The sequence below is a fragment of the Misgurnus anguillicaudatus genome, chromosome 3 (genome assembly GCF_027580225.2).
Source record: "Misgurnus anguillicaudatus chromosome 3, ASM2758022v2, whole genome shotgun sequence".
NCBI classification, from domain to species: Eukaryota; Metazoa; Chordata; class Actinopteri; order Cypriniformes; family Cobitidae; genus Misgurnus; species Misgurnus anguillicaudatus.
In genome coordinates this window covers 39379475-39399069 of record NC_073339.2, presented here as the reverse complement: position 1 = coordinate 39399069, position 19595 = coordinate 39379475, and the positions used below count along the sequence as shown (strand labels likewise).

General features: G+C 37.0%; 4 protein-coding genes across 5 annotated transcripts; all 4 read left to right on the top strand.

Annotated features, from left to right (window-relative positions):
- Positions 1-2040: 2040 nt before the first annotated feature.
- On the top strand, positions 2041-4292 carry LOC129444883 (guanine nucleotide-binding protein subunit alpha-12). Its single transcript, XM_055205891.2, has 4 exons — positions 2041-2460; positions 2991-3209; positions 3462-3515; positions 3587-4292. The coding sequence occupies exons 1-4, from the start codon at positions 2203-2205 to the stop codon at positions 4142-4144; spliced, it is 1089 nt and encodes a 362-aa protein (XP_055061866.2). The 5' UTR covers positions 2041-2202; the 3' UTR covers positions 4145-4292.
- Positions 4293-5197: 905 nt separating this feature from the next.
- Positions 5198-9688, top strand: LOC129444884 (guanine nucleotide-binding protein subunit alpha-12). Of its 2 annotated transcripts, XM_055205892.2 has the most exons (4): positions 5199-5621; positions 8284-8502; positions 8757-8810; positions 8882-9688. In XM_055205892.2, exons 1-4 carry the CDS (start codon positions 5376-5378, stop codon positions 9440-9442), a joined length of 1080 nt encoding a protein of 359 aa, XP_055061867.2. In that variant the 5' UTR covers positions 5199-5375; the 3' UTR covers positions 9443-9688. The 2 variants fall into 2 exon arrangements, with proteins under 2 accessions (XP_073722262.1, XP_055061867.2); XM_073866161.1 differs by lacking the exon at positions 8757-8810 and having other exon boundaries at positions 5198-5621.
- A 125-nt stretch (positions 9689-9813) lies between these two features.
- Positions 9814-15096, top strand: LOC141363524 (guanine nucleotide-binding protein subunit alpha-12-like). Its single transcript, XM_073866159.1, has 4 exons — positions 9814-12592; positions 13686-13901; positions 14163-14216; positions 14293-15096. The coding sequence occupies exons 1-4, from the start codon at positions 12332-12334 to the stop codon at positions 14848-14850; spliced, it is 1089 nt and encodes a 362-aa protein (XP_073722260.1). The 5' UTR covers positions 9814-12331; the 3' UTR covers positions 14851-15096.
- A 249-nt stretch (positions 15097-15345) lies between these two features.
- Positions 15346-19493, top strand: LOC129444885 (guanine nucleotide-binding protein subunit alpha-12-like). The gene is made up of 4 exons (XM_073866160.1): positions 15346-17009; positions 17815-18033; positions 18281-18334; positions 18411-19493. Exons 1-4 carry the CDS (start codon positions 16752-16754, stop codon positions 18963-18965), a joined length of 1086 nt encoding a protein of 361 aa, XP_073722261.1. The 5' UTR covers positions 15346-16751; the 3' UTR covers positions 18966-19493.
- Positions 19494-19595: the final 102 nt, after the last annotated feature.

The following is a 19595-nucleotide window of genomic DNA, read 5'->3' as shown; positions in this document are numbered from 1 at the left end:
CACATTAAGAAATCATTTTCATTTCAAGTACTTATATCACTGACAACAGTGGTCTGGCCAGGATATTGTCATTTAAAAAGTGGAGTTGCAGCCCTCAACTGATGTTTATGTTATCATGTTGTGTATTGGCCACCAGTTGTGTGATTGCAGTACTAGTTTTGGCCACAAGTTTTGTGATTGCAATACCAGTTTTGGCCACAATCCTACATACTGTTCCTTTAATGTTTTTTATTTTTATTTAAATATTTAGTTTTGAAATGTTTATGTCATAAACTTTCTTTGGAGGGACCATGTAGGGATGCACCGTATACAAGGGGGTCCGCACACCGAAAAAATGAAAGAACCACTGGTTTAATAAATTAAAGTGCACCTATTTCATTGCTGGAAAACAACGTTATTTTGTATATTTGGTATAATACAATATGTTTGTGTGGTTTATGGTATTTGGCCACATTTAATTAAAATGCAGCATTAAGTCTTATGCTGTGTTTACACCAACAGCGTTTGAGGCGTCAAAATCCCGTCTACAGCGCCTAGTTTGCCGCTTGAACAGTTTGAATGCATTCGCGCGTCTAGAGCGAAGTAGATGCGTGGAAAAAGCAAGAATTTGACGCGTCAGGGCAAAATCCGCTTCTTGTGGGAGGGGCAAGTGCTATGTGGTTGTCTGTTTGCAAGATGACTGATGTTGATTGTGCATTTATCGAGAGAGTTACCGGTTTGTATTTGGTAGCCTTACTATAAGGGGAAAATAAACGGCGCGGGTCGATAAACGTCATGTTACTCAAAAATGAAATGTGTATTACAACTTACCAGGTTGCCCAATGTCCTCTTTGACACTCTTCCAAGCGAGGTCCTTTTTATTCCTGTCTCTATATAAGAACTTGTGTCGTATAGCTCCGGGTAATTTACCATTGCAATTTATTTTTGCCTTTCCAGGCCACGGTAAGAGGATTGCGTCAGTGGACGGCAGTCGCCCATTCTTCTATCACTTTACTACTGCGGTGGACACAGAGAACATTCGGATTGCGTTTGAGAGCGTAAAAGAAATAATAATGCAGAAAAACCTTAAAAAAGTAAAGATCCAGTGAGAACCAGATGGAGCTGTTGTTTAGCAGTATAATAGTGTAGCATAGTAGTTCACATACTGTGATATTGTAAAATTGCCACCGTTTATTTGCCTTTTACTTGCATATTTTGCACACTTATCTCACATACCACATCTACTCTATGTGAGCATCTACACTTTAAAGACGTGCACACACCACACATGCTTATATATTTTCTATATACTGTATCTATACTGTAAATAATATTTTAATAGATGTTTTATTTCTTTTACTGTTTTTATTTAATGTCTACTTTTTTGTACAGCTGTTGAAGCCTCACATCAAACATTTTAATGCACGAATGTAAACTTTGTCTGGTTGAACAAATCCCTTACAGCATTCAAAAGCAGCTATAAATGTATCTTTTCATGAATACTTCACAAGAACCTGTTGAATGCTTTGCCTATTAAAAATAAATCATCTAATCATTTCCCTCCCCTTAAACGGTCAGAACTGTTAAAAGTTTGTAAGCTGAAAGTAACTTAATAACACTTCTTATATATTTGCATACCTATTTATTGTTTTTTATTTTATAAGTCGCTTGGATAACGGTGTCTGCTAAATTTTAATATTACATGAATGAAACTTGAACCAATATCGTAGCCTATGAAAGGAAAGCATTGCATTTGCCTTGTACATGTTTTACACATGAAATGTCAGAAAGACTGTGACTTAAACGAGTCATTTATGTTTTTGTTGAGTGACATTTGATTTATTCAGAAACGTTTATCCAGAGCGAATCACAGTGCATTCAATGTGCATTTATGTGTTCCCTGGAATCAATCTCATGACTTTAGCGCAGCTAGCGCAATGCTTTAATTAGTTTTTGTTGGCGAATGGCTTTGAATTTTGGGTACAGTAGAGGTTGAAACATGGTACAGCAGCGCCACCTGCTGGTTAGTGTAAGAAACGAAAATGCTGTGTTTACAACACCCCTCCGGTTTTTTTTACTTTAGATCTGACAGGGTTTGATTTCGGGCATAGGAGTAGGAAAGTGACGACAGATAGATCTGTTTACAATAAACCTCTTCTTAAGTGAACAGCTAACCATTTCGCCACCTCTTTAAGAAAAAATCTCTAATGCTCATATAGAAAGATGTCGAAAAAATTCTGTTGGAGTTTTCTACCGACTGTTTCGGATTCGAAACAGGAGCGCGTGGCGCGGCAGAGGAGCCGTGAGATTGACGTTATGCTGAAGCGGACCTCACATGCTCCTGTGGTGCTCATTCTTGCCGGAAATTGTCACAGCGGGAAATCCACTTTCATTAAACAAATTCGCATTATTAGCGGACCAGAGTTCAGTCAACAAGAGCTGATTGACTTCAGACAGTCAGTTTACCAAGACATAATAGAGGTAGGATGACGTTTTATTTATTAACATTGACAAGCAAGCAATATGTCCTGCTGAAAAAAACAGCAAGACCAGCATATGTTGTGTTTTGGTGCTGGTTTGCTAGTGAACACAAGCTAAACCAGCATTAGCACCAACATACCATGCTGGTCATACCAGCAAGACACACACATTTGTTGTGTTTTGGTGCTGGTATGCTGGTGGTGACCACCTGCTAAACCAGCATAATCCCCATGCTGGTTTGATGCTGGACCCCCAAGCCAGCAGGTCATCACTGATATCTCCCCTTGCAAATAGCGCACTAACTCTGACTCTGCAGGCCGTTTTGCATTCACACAAACTTAAAGACATCTCGCTAGGTGAGATTGTACTTTACATTTTTCATAGTCTGTGACATGCACACCACTACAGGCTGCACTTTATCACCGCAGGTCGCACTTCACCACCGCAGCGGTACAGGGGTTATGACAACTGTCACTGCCCTACATTCAGTACACTGGTACATATCAAAGACTTGCTTTTGTCATCTATAGGGTTTGAAAGCATTGGTTGTAGAAAAAAACAGGATGGGCATCCCATGGGAAAATTCAGCCAATGAGATGCACGAGATGTTGATGATGTCTATTGAAACCTGGAAATTTCATTTAGAGCCCGATAAATTTCAAGGCTTTGTTACGGCTATCAACTCTCTGTGGAACGACTCTGGGATTCAGGAGGCTTATAGCAAGATTAAGAAAATAAATTTGTTCGTGGTAAGTGTTTAACTGATCAGCTTCTGTGTTTGTGCCCTAATAATGATTACATATAACTTACACAAACAAGTTTATATCAAGTTTAAATCCAATTTAGAAAAATCCACTTTAGGGTGAAGACAGGACATACTTTTGCAAGTTGTAATATATGCTTATTTTGCTATATTAAATAGGCCTGATTTCACTGACAACATATGACATTACAAACAATCAAAACACCCAGCCAATGATATCACTTTTTGTTTCTTGCAGGGATATGAATCTGTGAAATACTTCCTTAATAACATGAATCGCATTGGTCAGCTGGTGAGTATTAAATCATCACTTTTAGCATCCGAGTTAAAACTTGTCCTTTTAATTCATTCACTCTCTTGCAGAGCTACATTCCCTGCAACCAGGACATTATTTATGCACGCAAATCCTGCACAGCTAGGTGTTATTTTGTGCACCATAATATCTTGATAACAGAAGGTTGTGCAACACGGAAATTCGACTGTTGCCATCCCAAAAACATCCTCTTTATGGCGGCATCCAGTGAGTTCGACCAAGTCATGGATGAGCCCTACTACACTTCAAATGGGAGCACCAGCCTGGTTGAGTCCTTGGAATTCTTTAAGGTCCTCCTCAGCAATAGGTTCTTACGCAAATGTACCATCATCCTCTTCCTCAACAAAACTGACCTGCTGGCAGAGAAAGTACAGACTGCCGATATCCGGAAGTATTTTCCAGAATTCCAAGGTGACCCGCACAGCCTGGAAGATGTGCAGAGATTTCTCGTTGAGTGTTTTAGGGAGAGGATTACGACAGTGGACGACAGTCGCCCATTCTTCTATCACTTTACTACTGCGGTGGACACAGAGAACATTCGGATTGCGTTTGACAGTGTTAAAGAAATTATAATACAGGAAAACCTTAAAAATTTCAAGATTCCGTGAGAACCAGATGGAGCTGTTGTTTAGCAGTATAATAGTATAGCATATTAGTTCACATACTGTGATATTGTAAAATTGCCACCGTTTATTTGCCTTTTACTTGCATATTTTGCACACTTATCTCACTATAAAATAAATACAGGTATGCACATCTACTGTATGTGAGCATTTGCACTTTAAAGACATACGTGCACACACCACACATGCTTATATATTTCTATATACTGTATCTATACTGTAAATAATATTTTAATAGATGTTTTATTTCTTTTACTGTTTTTATTTAATGTCTACTTTTTTTGTACAGCTGTTGAAGCCTCACATCAAACATTTTAATGCACGAATGTAACTTCATCTTGTGAACATAACAAATAACTTGAAACTTTGTCTGGTTGACCAAATACCTTACAGCATTCAAAAACAGCTATAAATGTATCTTTTTATGAATACTTCACAAGAACCTGTTGAATGCTTTGCCTATTAAAAATAAATCCTCTAATCATTTCTCTCCCCTTAAACGGTCAGAACTGTTAAAAGTTTGTAAGCTGAAAGTAACTTAATAACACTTCTTATATATTTGCAATTGCATACCTATTTATTGTTTTTCTTTTATAAGTCGCTTTCTTTGGATAACGGTGTCTGCTAAATTTTAATGTTACATGAATGAAACTTGAACCAATATCGTAGCCTATGAAAGTAAAGTTTTATTGCCTTGTACTTGTTTTACACATGAAATGTCAGAAAGACTGTGACTTAAACGAGTCATTTATGTTTTTGTTGAGTGACATTTGATTTATTCAGAGACGTTTATCCAGAGCGACTCACAGTGCATTCAATGTGCATTTTATTATATGTGTTCCCTGGAATCAAACCCATGACTTTAGCGCAGCTAACGCAATGCTTTAATTAGATTTTGTAGATTTTGTTGGCGAATGGCTTTGAGTTTGGGGTACAGTAGAGATTGAAACCTGTTACAGCAGCGCCACCTGCTGGTAAGTGTAAGAAATGAAAACGCTGTGTTTACAACACCCCTCCCGTTTTTTTTTTTTTTTTTTTTTTTTTTTTGCTTGTTTTTCCGCTTTAGATCTGACAGTGTTTGGTTTCGGGCATTCCTAAAGAAAGGAGTATGAGTTGACTGACAGATAGATCTGTTTACAGCAAACCTCTTCTTAAGTAATCAGCTTTGACCATTTCGCAACCTCTTTAAGAAAAAATCTCTCATGCTCGTATAAAGATGTTGAAAAAATTCTGTTGGAGTTTTTTACCGAAACAGGAGCGCGTGGCGCGGCAGAGGAGCCGTAAGATTGACGTTATGCTGAAGCGAGATGTTTTTATGTTTCCTGAGGTGCTTTTAGTTTTGGGAAATTCTCAAAGCGGGGTATCCACTTTCTTCAAACAAATGCGCATTATTACCGGACCAGAGTTCAGTCAACAAGAACTGATCGACTTCAGACGGACAATTTACATGAACATAATAGAGGTAGGATGATGTTTTATACATTGACAAATAAGCGATATGTTTTCACAGCTTTAATAAATTATTTTAATTACAAGTTAATACAAATACATTTGTTCATTGTGCATTAAATACATTAATGTTACCACAACTTTTGATTTGAAATATGAATTGTAAAAGTATTGTTCAATTGTTAGTTCATGTTAGCTAACGTAGAAACAAATCCCTGAAAAATCCAGCTAAAACCAGCATAAGCTGGTAGCTGGGTTTTGCTGGTTTAAGCTGGTCCTCCAAGCCTGGCAAAGCAGGTGGTCTTCCAGTCTGACCAGCATGCTATACCAGCTAAAACCAAGCTGGGAGACCGCCTAAACCAGCTCACCAGGTTATGCTGGTCTTAGCAGGATTTTTCAGTAGGGATGGAATCTTAGTGTAAAGTTACAAGAGCAAAATATAAAAAAAACTGCATCACCCACCAGCTTGACCAGGCTGGAAAACCAGCTACTTGCAATCTAAACTGGCTAAGACCGGCCAACCATCTTAGCAAAGCCTGAAGCCTGACCATCAAAAATGTGTCCAAGAGTCCTCTAAAACCTGTCTGCTAAATTAAGATGAAATACCTGACGCTTTTATGCAAAGCAACTCACAATGCATGCAAGCTATGCATTTTTTATGAGTAGGCCTTTGTGTTCCCTGTGAATCAAACCCACAAGTCTTGAGTTGCTAACACAATGTTAATATCAAGAAAAAATAATAATATAATAAATAGAAAATATTAAGTACATTTAAAACATTCTCATATTTATTTTATTTGTTATTGTTTTTACCTTTTAACCCTTTAACTGCCGCACCAAGAAAAAGGCATTTGAAAAAAAAATTGTTTGCATTTCTTATCTCCTTATGTCACCACTTAACACAATGTATTTTTTCAACACTCATTATTTTTAAATCGGCCTCTACCAATCGGTTGATATGTCACGTAAAGGAATTCAAACACATACTATGGAAATGAGAAAATATGAACTATAATAAAAAATTTTTACAAACATGATCAAAATAAAACGGTTTGTATATTAAATCTTCTTTATTTATTGAAGTATAACATATTAAAATATTTCATGTTTTCATTTTAATACAGGAAATGAAATGTTTTCATGTTTTTTGCAATAAAAATGACCAAAAGTAACAAAAATAAGGACTTTCTGCATTTAAAACCTAAAATAAAAGAAGGCCAAAGATAGTAATACAGTAGCATTTTAGTCTTTTATGATTTAAGAAACACACTGTCAAGTTTGGTAGTGCAAAATCATTTTTTTGCCTTTTTTTTTTAGATAAATTAAAGGGGTCATGGCATGAAAATCTGAGATTTTCATGTTTAAGTGCTATGATTGGGTCCCCAGTGCTTCCATCAACCTAGAAAATGTGAGAAAGATCAACCCAGTAACTTAGTTTTGGTAAACCATTTTTTGCAAGCATGTGAAAAATTGGTAATTGAAATCTGGCTCCCCTTGTGATGTCAGAAGGAGCTCTTATTATAATAATACCGCCCCTTCATTTGCACTTTCCAACCACAGCACTGCCATTAAGTGCAGAGAGGGAGAGACAGAGAAAATAATTCACAGCACAATTAAGTTTCAATTTCAACAAACCACCATCATTGTGATCGGTGTTTGCACTTCATCCGCTCATTTGCATTTTAAAGGACACACCCAAAACGGCACATTTCTGCTCACATCTACAAAGTGGCAATTTTAACATGTTATAATAAATTATCTATATAGTATTTTGAGCTAAAACATCACATATGTGCTCTGGGGACACCAAAGATTTATTTGACATCTTAAAAAAGTCTTGTGACATGGCCCCTTTAACATTTTTTTGTAAACCAGCAATGCTGTGTAGAGTAAGCCAATGTTACAAACAATCCTTCAAACAATTTAAAACATAATTTAAGAAGTCATTTTTGATTAATTAATCAGTAATTATGTTTTCTATACATTAATTATATGAATTCATTATAGTTATTTCAAAAAAATATCCAGAAGTGGCAAAAATACATACTTAAGAAATGATCTCAATATATTCAATAAGAAATAACAATAGCGGTGTCATATTCATAGCTGTGAATGATCATAAATGTATATTTCATAGCAAAAAGTACACTCCGACTGCAGAAATGGATGATCTGAAAACATTACCCTAGCTTTTCTACTTTTACCATTAAGTGACAAATCAACTGTTTGGTTGAGCATGTTTTTGAAAAATTATTCAAAACATATTTTTTCATGGCACCAAGTAGCATAATTTTGTAAAGTTAGGGCTCTTACAGTGTAATATGTCAAAAAAATATGGTTTTCATGCAAAATTTCAACAATAACAGTTCATATAACAGAAGTGATTTTTTTCTTTCTAAAATTCACATAACAAGATGTGTTGTGACAAGTGCTGTTGATTGACACGTTGATATCTAGTGGATTTTTTTGGCAAAACATATCTTAAACAAATAGTAGAGATGGCTCAATCAGCTACTCCTCTCAATAAAATATAGGGACTCAAAATGTGCTCAACCGTTGTTGAGCTGGCAGTTAAAGGTATCATGTAATGACATAAAAAAGGTACTTTAGTACATGAAAATGGTAAACATTCAGTACACTGGTACATATCAAAGACTTGCTTTTGTCATCTATAGGGTTTGCAAGCATTAGTTATAGAAAAAAACAGTATGGGCATCCCATGGGAAAATTCAGCCAATGAGACGCACAAGATGTTGGTGACGTCTGTTGAATCCTGGAATATGAATTTAAAGCCCCATACATTTCAAGGCTTTGTTACGGCTATTAACTCTCTGTGGAACGACTCTGGGATTCAGGAGGCTTATAGCAAGATTAAGAAAATGCATAATTTTGTGGTAAGTGTTTAACTGATCAGCTTTGTTGTTTGTGCCCTAAGAAACATCTTACGATGATTACATATGACTTACACAAACAAGTTAATATACCTAAAGCAACGTAAAAATCAGATTTAGAAGACAGGACATACTTTTGCAAGTTGTAATATATGCTTATTTTGCTATATTAAATAGGCCTGATTTCACTGACAACATATGACATTACAAACAATCAAAACACCCAGCCAATGATATCACTTTTTTATTTTTTGCAGACATATGAATCAGTGAAATACTTCCTTAACAACATGAATCGCATTGGTCAGCTGGTTAGTATTAAATCATCACTTATAGCATCTGAGTTAAAATTTGTCCTTTTAATTTAATCCCTCTCTTGCAGAGCTACATTCCCTGCAAACAGGACATTCTTTATGCACGCGAATCCTGCAGAGCAAGAGGTTATTTTGTGCACCGTAATATCTTGATAACGGAACTTCGTTCAAAGCGGAAATATTACCTTAGCTACGAGTACGAAACCACCATCCTCTTCATGGTTGCCTCCAGTGACTTCGACCAAGTCACGAATGGGTTATACACCTCAAATGAGAGCACCAGCCTGGTTGAGTCCTTGGAATTCTTTAAGGCCGTCCTCTGCAATAGCCTTTTTCGCAAATGTACCATCATCCTCTTCTTCAACAAAACTGACCTGCTGGCAGAGAAAGTGCAGACTGCAGATATCCGGAAGTATTTTCCAGAATTCCAAGGTGACCCGCACAGCCTGGAAGATGTGCAGAGATTTCTCGTTGAGTGTTTTAGGGAGAGGATGACGACAGTGGACAACAGTCGCCCATTTTTCTATCACTTTACTACTGCGGTGGACACAGAGAACATTCGGATTGAGTTTGACAGTGTTAAAAAAACAATATTACGGGAAAAATTAAAAGCTTTTAAGCTCCTGTGAGAACCAGATGGAGCTGTTGTTTAGCAGTATAACAGTATAGTAGTTCACATACTGTGATATTGTAAAATTGCCACTGTTTATTTGCCTTTTACTTGCATATTTTGCACACTTATCTCAGTGCAAATACAGGTATGGACACAAATAACTTGAAACTTTGTCTGGTTGACCAAATCTTTACAGCATTCAAAAGCAGCCATATTTTCATGAATACGTCACAAGAACCTGTTGAATACTTTGCCTATTAAACATAAATCATCTAATCTTTTCTCCTTAAACTGTCTTTCAGAACTGTTAAAAGTTTGTAAGCTGAAGGTAACTTAGTTCTTTTTCCAATTGTCACACGCAATTTTGAAAACCAGGTTCTTTTTTCAAAATATAATCACAATTATCCAAACACCACACTCAATTTGCATAATTCCTAGATTGTTTTGCAAAATGACACACTTCAGTCAAAACATATACACATATTTGTGAAAATGCTATTAGTTTTCATTTAACCAACACGGTCTTCAATGATTTTATTCTAAGCAAGAATGCGCAATTTAAGGCCACGAGACCGAAAGTCCACATGAAGTGCGCCATTTGGGACAGGGCCTTAGTTGTGAAATTGTGTGTAGAGTTTTACAAATCACTGTGTGTAATGTTGTGCAAATCTGTGGAGGTGTTTTGCTCATTGGAGTAGAATTGTGCAAATTGTGTGGAAATTTTGTAGTGTGTAGTAAAAAACGGTAATAACACTTCTTATTATATATTTGCCTCCCTAAGATGAACCTATTTATTATTTTTCTCACTTTTATAAGTCGCTTTGGATAAGGTGTCTGGTAAATGTAAACTTGAACCAATATGGCATGGAAGGGAATCATTTGTCTTTTTGCCTTAGGTTGTACGTGTTTTACACATTAGAGCTCAAAAAGACATTTACTTAAACTAAAGAAGCAATTTAAGTTATTGTTGAGTGACATTTGATTTATCCATTTGCCAATGACCTTTATACAGAACGATTCATTGTGCATTCAAGGTGCATTTTATTATATTTGTGAATCAAACCCTTGACTTTTGCGCATCTAACGCAATGACAGCCCCGGAATCTAAGCTGCTGTTTACACTTGGTATTAAGATGTGTTTTCATCGATCTGATCACAAGTGGACGAGAGAGACACATTACGTTTACACCTGGTATTTAAATCCGTCTCTTTTGTCCACTTTCGACCGCTTCTGTGCTGAATACTGTGAGGGTGGTCTGTGAGACGGTGGGCGAGTCTCTCTGCTGTCATTCAAACCCGAGTGGGAGTAATTATGAGTTTATATGGACACAAACGAATATTATGTCGGAGTCCACTGCTTGTTTAGCAAGTAAACATGCTGCACAGAATTTTGAACGTGTGTATGTAAGGGCGTTCTCTGAATTTTCAGCACAATTGATGAAATAGGATTGCGCAACTTTCACACGCTTTCAAAGCGAAACTACGGATATCAGCCGCTTTAGTTTTATCAATGAAAGGCTAAAAATAGCGCTGTTCACCGAATGTTCACGCCAGAAGTCAAAAAAGACGTAAAACTTGTGTTTAATACCTCAGATTAGATAAATGGGCGGAGAGAAGGCGGTCGCGTGTGCCTGTTCGAACGCATTCAACCACATGTGCGTTCCGCAACTCCAAAGCGATCCGATCGAAAGTGGTTTCGACTACCTCTGGATGTGGTTGAAAGTGGTCGAAAGTGGACGAGCTCAAAACGTTTTGAACACTGTTTACACCTGGCATTAACGTCGTCCACTTGTGATCCGATCGACGAAAACACAACCGATGACGAAGACACCGTCCTCTTCATGGTTGCTTCCAGTGAGTTCGACCAAGTCATGGATGAGTTATACACCTCAAATGGGAGCACCAGCCTGGTTGAGTCTTTGAAACTCTTTAAGGCCGTCCTCTGCAATAGGTCCTTATGCAAATGTACCATCATCCTCTTCCTCAACAAAACTGACCTGCTGGCAGAGAAAGTACAGACTGCAGATATCCGGAAGTATTTTCCAGAATTCCAAGGTGACCCGCACAGCCTGGAAGATGTGCAGAGATTTCTCGTTGAGTGTTTTAGGGAGAGGATTACGACAGTGGACGACAGTCGCCCATTTTTCCATCACTTTACTACTGCGGTGGACACAGAAAACATTCGGATTGCGTTTGACAGCATTAAAGAAATAATAATGCAGAAAAACATTAAAAAGGTCAAGATCCAGTGAGAACCAGATGGAGCTGTTGTTTAGCAGTATAAAAGTATAGCATAATAGTTCACATACTGTGATATTGGACACTTTTTTCACAATGTGTTTTATGCATTTTACCTGCATTCTTTGCACACTTACATACATTGCATTTGTCTTTTTGCCTTAGGATGTACATGTTTTACACATTAAAGCTCAGATGACTTAAGCAAGTCATTTATGTTTTTGTTAAGTGATATTTGATTTATCCATTTGCCAGAGACGTTTATCTATAGCGACTCACAGTGCATTCAATGTGCATTTTATTATATGTGTTCCCTGGAATCAAATAACTTTAGCGCATCTAGCGCAATGATCTAATTAGTTTTTGTTGGCGAATGGCTTTGAATTTTGGGTACAGTAGTCGAGGTTGAAACCTGTTACAGCAGCGCCACCTGCTGGTTAGTGTAAGAAATGAAAATGCTGTGTTTACAACACGACGACTCCAGTTTTTTTTTTTTTTTTGCTTGTTTTTTCCGCTTTAGTTTAGATCTGACAGGGTTTGATTTCTGGCATTCCTAAAGAACGGAATAGGAATTGACTTACAGATAGATCTGTTTATAAGAAACCTAAACAGCTTTAACCACTTCGCCACCTCTTTAAGAAAAAATCTCTAATGCTCATATAGAAAGATGTCGAAAAAGTTCAGTTGGAGTTTTCTACCGACTGTTTCGTCTTCGAAACAGGAGCGCGTGGCGCGGCAGAGGAGCCGTAAGATTGACGTTATGCTGAAGCGAGGTGTTTTTATGCTTCCTGAGGTGCTTTTTGTTGTGGGAAATTCTCAAAGCGGGGTATCCACTTTCCTTAAACAAATGCGCATTATTACCGGACCAGAGTTCAGTCAACAAGAACTGATCGACTTCAGACGGACAATTTACAAAAACATAATAGAGGTAGGATGACGTTTTATACATTGACAAATAAGCGATATGTTTTCACAGCTTTAATCAATCATTGTAATGACAAGTTGATACAAATACATTTGTTCATTGTGCATTAAATACAGTAATGTTACCACAACTTTTGATTTGAAATATGCATTGTAAAAGTATTGTTCAATTGTTAGTTCGTGTTAGCTAACGTAGAAACAAATCCCTAGGACTGAAAAATCCAGCTAAGACCAGCATAAGCTGGTAGCTGCTTTTTGCTGGTTTAAGGTAGCAGTAGCTGGTTTAAGCTAATCCTCCCAGCCTGGCAAAGCTGGTGGGTCAGCTGGTCAGTCTGACCAGCTAAGTCCAGCTTGACCAGCTTAAAAAGTGACCAAATGACAGCTAGACCAGCTTGCAATACCAGCTTAAACCAAGCTGGGAGACCAGCTCACCAGCTTGGCTGGTCTTAGCAGGATTTTTCAGTAAGGATTAAATCTGTAAAGTTACAAGCAAAATATAAAAAACTGCATTAAAAATACTAAACAGGCATGTTTTGGACATGTATGTTGTAATCCACCAGGTACGGTAAGACCAGCTGACCCACTAGCTTGACCAGGCTGGGAAACCAGCTATTTACAATTTAAACTGGCTAAAACCAGCCAACCAGCTTAGCCAAACCTTCAGCCTGAATATCTAAAAAGTGTCCAAAAGTCCTCTAAAACAAGGTCTGCTGGTCTGAGAAACCAAATAAAACCAGTTTAGATTGGTTTTAGCATGCTTTTTCAGTAGGGAAATACCATAATTAAGATGAAATAACTGACGCTTTTATTCAAAGCAACTCAAAATGCATGCAAACAGTAAGTGTTCCCTGTGAATCAAACCCATAAATTTTGAGTTGCTAACACAATAATAAGCTATGGGAACATAAGTAATATCAAGAAGAAAAAAAATAGAAAATATTAAGTACATTTAAAACATTCTCATATTTATTTTATTTGTTAATGTTCTTTATCTTTTAAGAATCCTGTAATGACATAAATACAGTACTTTAGTAAATGAAAATGGTAAACATTCAGTACACTGGTACATATCAAAGACTTGCTTTTGTCATCTATAGGGTTTGCAAGTATTAGTTATAGAAAAAATCAGTATGGGCATCCCATGGGGAAATCCAGCCAATGAGAACAACATGTTGGTGACGTCTGTTGTATCCTGGAATATGAATTTAGAGCCCGAAAAATTTCAAGGCTTTGTTACGGCTATCAACTCTCTGTGGAACGACTCTGGGATTCAGGAGGCTTATAGCAAGACTAAGAAAATATATTTTTTGGTGGTAAGTGTTTAACTGATCAGCTTCTGTGTTTGTGCCCTCTCTAACAAAAAATTATGATTACATATTACTTACACAAATACATTTATATCTCTAAAGCAATGTAAAAATCACATTTAGAAAGGGGACGACAGGACATACTTTTGCAAGTTGTAATATATGCTTATTTTGCTATATTAAATAGGCCTGATTTCACTGACAACATATGACATTACAAACAATCAAAACACCCAGCCAATGATATCACTTTGTTTTTTTTTGCAGACATATGAATCTCTGAAATACTTTCTTAACAACATGAATCGCATTGGTCAGCTGGTGAGTATTTGAGTAAATCATCACTTATAGCATTGGAGTTAAAATTTATCATTTTAATTGAATCACTCTCTTGCAGAGCTACATTCCCTGCAAACAGGACATTCTCTATGCACGTAATTTCTGCACAGCTAGCGGTTATTTTGTGCACCGTAATATCTTGATAACCAGAAGTCGTTCAACGCAGAGATTCCATGGTAGCCACAACACCACCGTCCTCTTCATGGTTGCCTCCAGTGAGTTCGACCAAGTCATGGAAGTGCCTTATTCTTCAAATGGGAGCACCAGCCTGGCTGATTCCTTGGAAGTCTTTAAGGTCGTCCTCTGCCACAGCTTTTTTCGCAAATGTACAACCCTCATCCTCTTCTTCAACAAAACTGACCTGCTGGCAGAGAAAGTACAGACTGCAGATATCCGGAAGTATTTTCCAGAATTCCAAGGTGACCCGCACAGCCTGGAAGATGTGCAGAGATTTCTCGTTGAGTGTTTTAGGGAGAGGATGATGACAGTGGACAACAGTCGCCCATTTTTCTATCACTTTACTACTGCGGTGGACACAGAGAACATTCGGATTGCGTTTGACAGTGTTAAAGAAACAATATTACGGGAAAAATTAAAAGCTTTAAAGCTCCTGTGAGAACCAGATGGAGCTGTTGTTTAGCAGTATAACAGTATAGTAGTTCACATACTGTGATATTGTAAAATTGCCACTGTTTATTTGCCTTTTACTTGCATATTTTGCACACTTATCTCAGTGCAAATACAGGTATGGACACAAATAACTTGAAACTTTGTCTGGTTGACCAAATCCTTACAGCATTCAAAAGCAGCCATATTTTCATGAATACGTCACAAGAACCTGTTGAATACTTTGCCTATTAAACATAAATCATCTAATCATTTCTCCTTAAACTGTCTTTCAGAACTGTTAAAAAGTTTGTAGGCTGAAAGTAACTTAGTTTTTTTTTTTTCAATTGTTACACGCAATTTTGAAAACCAGGTTCTTTTTTCAAAATATAATCACAATTATCCAAACACCACACTAAATTTGCATAATTCCTAGATTGTTTTGAATGAATGAATGATTTGAATGAATGATTTATTTCAGACTGACAGTCAACAACACACAGTTGAGCTAACAAGCAACCAAATATATGCTTTTGTTTTGCAAAATGACACACTTCAGTCAAAACATATACACATGTTTGTGAAAATGCTATTAGTTTTCATTTAACCAACACGGTCTTCAATGATTTTATTCTAAGCAAGAATGCGCAATTTAAGGCCACGAGACCGAAAGTCCACATGAATTGCGCCATTTGGGACAGGGCCTTAGTTGTGAAAATGTGTGTAGAGTTTTACAAATCACTGTGTGTAATGTTTTGCAAAAAGGGTGAAGCAGACATGTAATGTTGTGCAAATCTGTGGAGGTGTTTTGCTCATTGGAGTAGAATTGTGCAAAATGTGTGGAAATGTTGTAGTGTGTAAACAATCGTAAAAAACTATAACAACACTTCTTATTATATATTTGCCTCCTTAAGATTAACCTATTTATTATTTTTTTCACTTTTATAAGTCGCTTTGGATAAGGTGTCTGCTAAATGTAAACTTGAACCAATATGGCATGGAAGGGAAGCATTGCATTTGTCTTTTTGCCCTAGGATGTACGTGTTTTACACATTAGAGCTCAAAAAGACAATGACTTAAACTAAAGAAGTAATTTATGTTATTGTTGAGTGACATTTGATTTATCCATTTGTCAATGACCTTTATACAGAGCGATTCATTGTGCATTCAAGGTGCATTTTATTATATTTGTGAATTAAACCCTTGACTTTTGCGCAGCTAACGCAATGACAGCCCCGAAATCTAAGCTGCTGTGCCGAATCCTGCTCTAATTGTCCTGAAAATTAGCCTATACTGAAGCAAAATCTTAAACCCAATCTCGCTCTAATTGTCCACAAAATTATACTGAAGCAAAATCTTGAGTCTGATAAAACCAGCCCAGTCTCACGAAATTACGTACACAGTCACATAATTTTTTTAATTATTTTTCGTGATCGTATCTGTTTATGTGTTATTGTCACGTGGTTACTCAACTGTTTTGTCCTACCATTGTCGCTTCGGTTTAGGGTTAGAGTTTGATTAACATAAAATGACAACCTTACCCAAACCCAACTTTAACCCTAACGCCAGGCGACAATGTTTTAAAATTTAGAAAATAAATCAGAAAAAAATAGTGGCGTAACGTCTGCCCCCCGTTTCAGCCAATGCTCTAATCAGATTCTCTTGGCGAATGACTTTGAATGTAGGTTGAAACCTGTTACCGGTTAGTGTAAGAAATGAAAACACTGTATTTGCAACACCCCTCCCGTTTCTTTTGTGTGTCCTCTCCGTCTGTGTTTCCGGATGCTTTAGATCTGACAGATTGATTTCGGGCAATCCTTAAGAAAGAAGTAGGAAATGACTGACAAATAAATCTGTTTATAAGAAACACCCAACTTTTTAAGAATAGATCTCTAATGCTCATATAGAAAGATGTCGAAAAGGTTAAGCTGGAGTTTTCTGCCGACTGTTTCGGATTTGAAACAGAAGCGCGCAGCGCGGCGGAGGAGCCATGAGATTGACGTTATGCTAAAGCGGACCTCACAGGTGCCTGTGAAGATCTTACTTATGGGAGAAAGTCAAAGCGGGGTATCCACTTTTCTCAAACAAATGCGCATTATTAACGGACCAGAGTTCAGTCAACAAGAACTGATCGACTTCAGACAGTCTGTTTACCAAAACATATTAAAGGTAGGATGACGTTTTATTCATTAACATTGAAAAGCATATGTTTTCACAGCTTTAATCAATTATTGATTAATATATTATTGTGCATTATAAATTAATGTTACCACAACTTTTGATTTGAAATATGCATTGTAATAGTATTGTTTATCGCTTGTTCATGTTAGCTAACGTAGAAACAATCTTAGTGTACAATTACACAATCAAAATATAAAAAATTGAATTAAAAATACTAAACAGGCATGTTTTGGACATGTATGTTGTAATCCAACAGGTACAGTAAGACCAGCTGACCCACTAGCTTGACCAGGCTGCGAAACCAGCTACTTACATTCTAAAAACTAGCTAAGAAGACCAGCACACAAGCTTAGCCAAGCCTCCAGCCTGACCATCTAAAAAGTGGCCAAAACTCGTCTAAAACTTAGTCTACTAAATCATCTGTCTGGGAGACCAGATAAAACCAGCGTAGATTGGTTTAAGCAGGCTTTTTCAGTAGGAAAATACCATAATTAAGATAAAAAACTCACAATGCATGCAAGCTATACATTTTTTATGAGTATGTGTTCCCTTGGAATCGAACCCACAACATTTGAGCTGCTAACGCAATGTTAAGCTATGGGAACCTAAGCTAAACCAAGAAAAAATATTATAAAAAATATTAAGTAAATGTGATATGTGTTTATTTGTTAATGTTTTTTATCTTATAAAGGCACTAAAAATCCTGGAATATCACATAAACACTTTAGTAGATAAAAATGTTAAACATTCAGTACACTGGTACATATCAAAGACTTGCTTTTATCATCTATAGGGTTTGCAATTATTGGTTATAGAAAAAAACAGTATGGGCATCCCATGGGAAAATTCAGCCAATGAGACGCACAAGATGTTGGTGATGTCTATTGAAACCTGGAATATGAATTTAGAGCCCCATACGTTTCAAGGCTTTGTTACGGCTATTAACTCTCTGTGGAACGACTCTGGGATTCAGGAGGCTTATAGCAAGATTAAGAAAATGCATTTTTTGGTGGTAAGTGTTTAACTGATCAGTTTTGGTGTTTACAGTGTTTGGTGTGATTACATTTTACTAACACAAACAAGTTTTTTATCTCTAAAGCAACGTAAAAATACAATTTAGAAGGGTGAAGACAGGACATACTTTTGCAAGTTGTAATATATGCTTATTTTGCTATATTAAATAGGCCTGATTTCACTGACAACATATGACATTACAAACAATCAAAACACCCAGCAAATGATATCACTTTGTTTTGTAGACATATGAATCAGTGAAATACTTTCTTAACAACATGAATCGCATCGGTCAGCTGGTGAGTATTTGAGTAAATCATCACTTATAGCATCTGAGTTAAAATTTATCATTTTAATTGAATCACTCTCTTGCAGAGCTACATTCCCTGCAAACAGGACATTCTTTATGCAGGTAATTTCTGCAGAGCTAGCGGTAATTTTGTGCACCGTAATATCTTGATAACAGAAGGTTGTGTAACACGGAAATTCGACGGTTGCCACAACACCACCATCCTCTTCATGGTTGCCTCCAGTGAGTTCGACCAAGTCATGGATGACTTATACACCTCAAATGGGAGCACCAGCCTAGTTGAGGCTTTGAAACTCTTTAAGGCCATCCTCTGCAATAGGTCCTTATGCAAATGTACCATCATCCTCTTCCTCAACAAAACTGACCTGCTGGCAGAGAAAGTACAGACTGCAGATATCCGGAAGTATTTTCCAGAATTCCAAGGTGACCCGCACAGCCTGGAAGATGTGCAGAGATTTCTCGTTGAGTGTTTTAGGGAGAGAATTACGACAGTGGACGACAGTCGCCCATTTTTCCATCACTTTACTACTGCGGTGGACACAGAGAACATTCGGCTTGCGTTTGACAGCGTTAAAGAAATAATAATGCAGAAAAACCTTAAAAAACTCAAGATCCTGTGAGAACCAAAAGGGCTGACTCCTGAAAAACCTCAAGGACCTGATCTTATAGAGCCATACTTCTTAAAAATAGCTACAGACTGCGTAGCACAGCCTTTAACATACCTTTTTAATCTTACTTTAGAGAGCAATACTATTCCAAAAATATGGAAATCAGCATTTGTTTGTCCCATATTGAAAGGGGGTGACCCGTCAAATTTAAATAACTACCAATTTCTAATTTCTCCGTTCTAGCCAAAACGCTTGAATCCCTGGTGAGTGATCAGATGAAAAATTTCTTACATACTCAGGACATTTTTTCCCAAGATCACTCAGGTTTTAGAAAAAAACACAGTACCATCACAGCTGCCATGAAGGTGATAAATGATATCTCTGTTGCTTGTGACAAGAAGCAGCATTGTGCATCACTTTTTATTGATTTGTCAAAAGCTTTTGACACGGTTGAACATGATGTTTTAAGGACAAGGCTTCTTAATTCAGGGTTTTCAGAGAATACTGTCTCCTGGTTCTCAAATTATCTTAGTGACAGAACCCAGTGTGTTATGATGGTCCAATTCTTAAAGGGGTTCCACAAGGTTCTGTGTTAGGCCCTATTTTATTTACTATTTATATAAATAACCTTAATCGGAATGT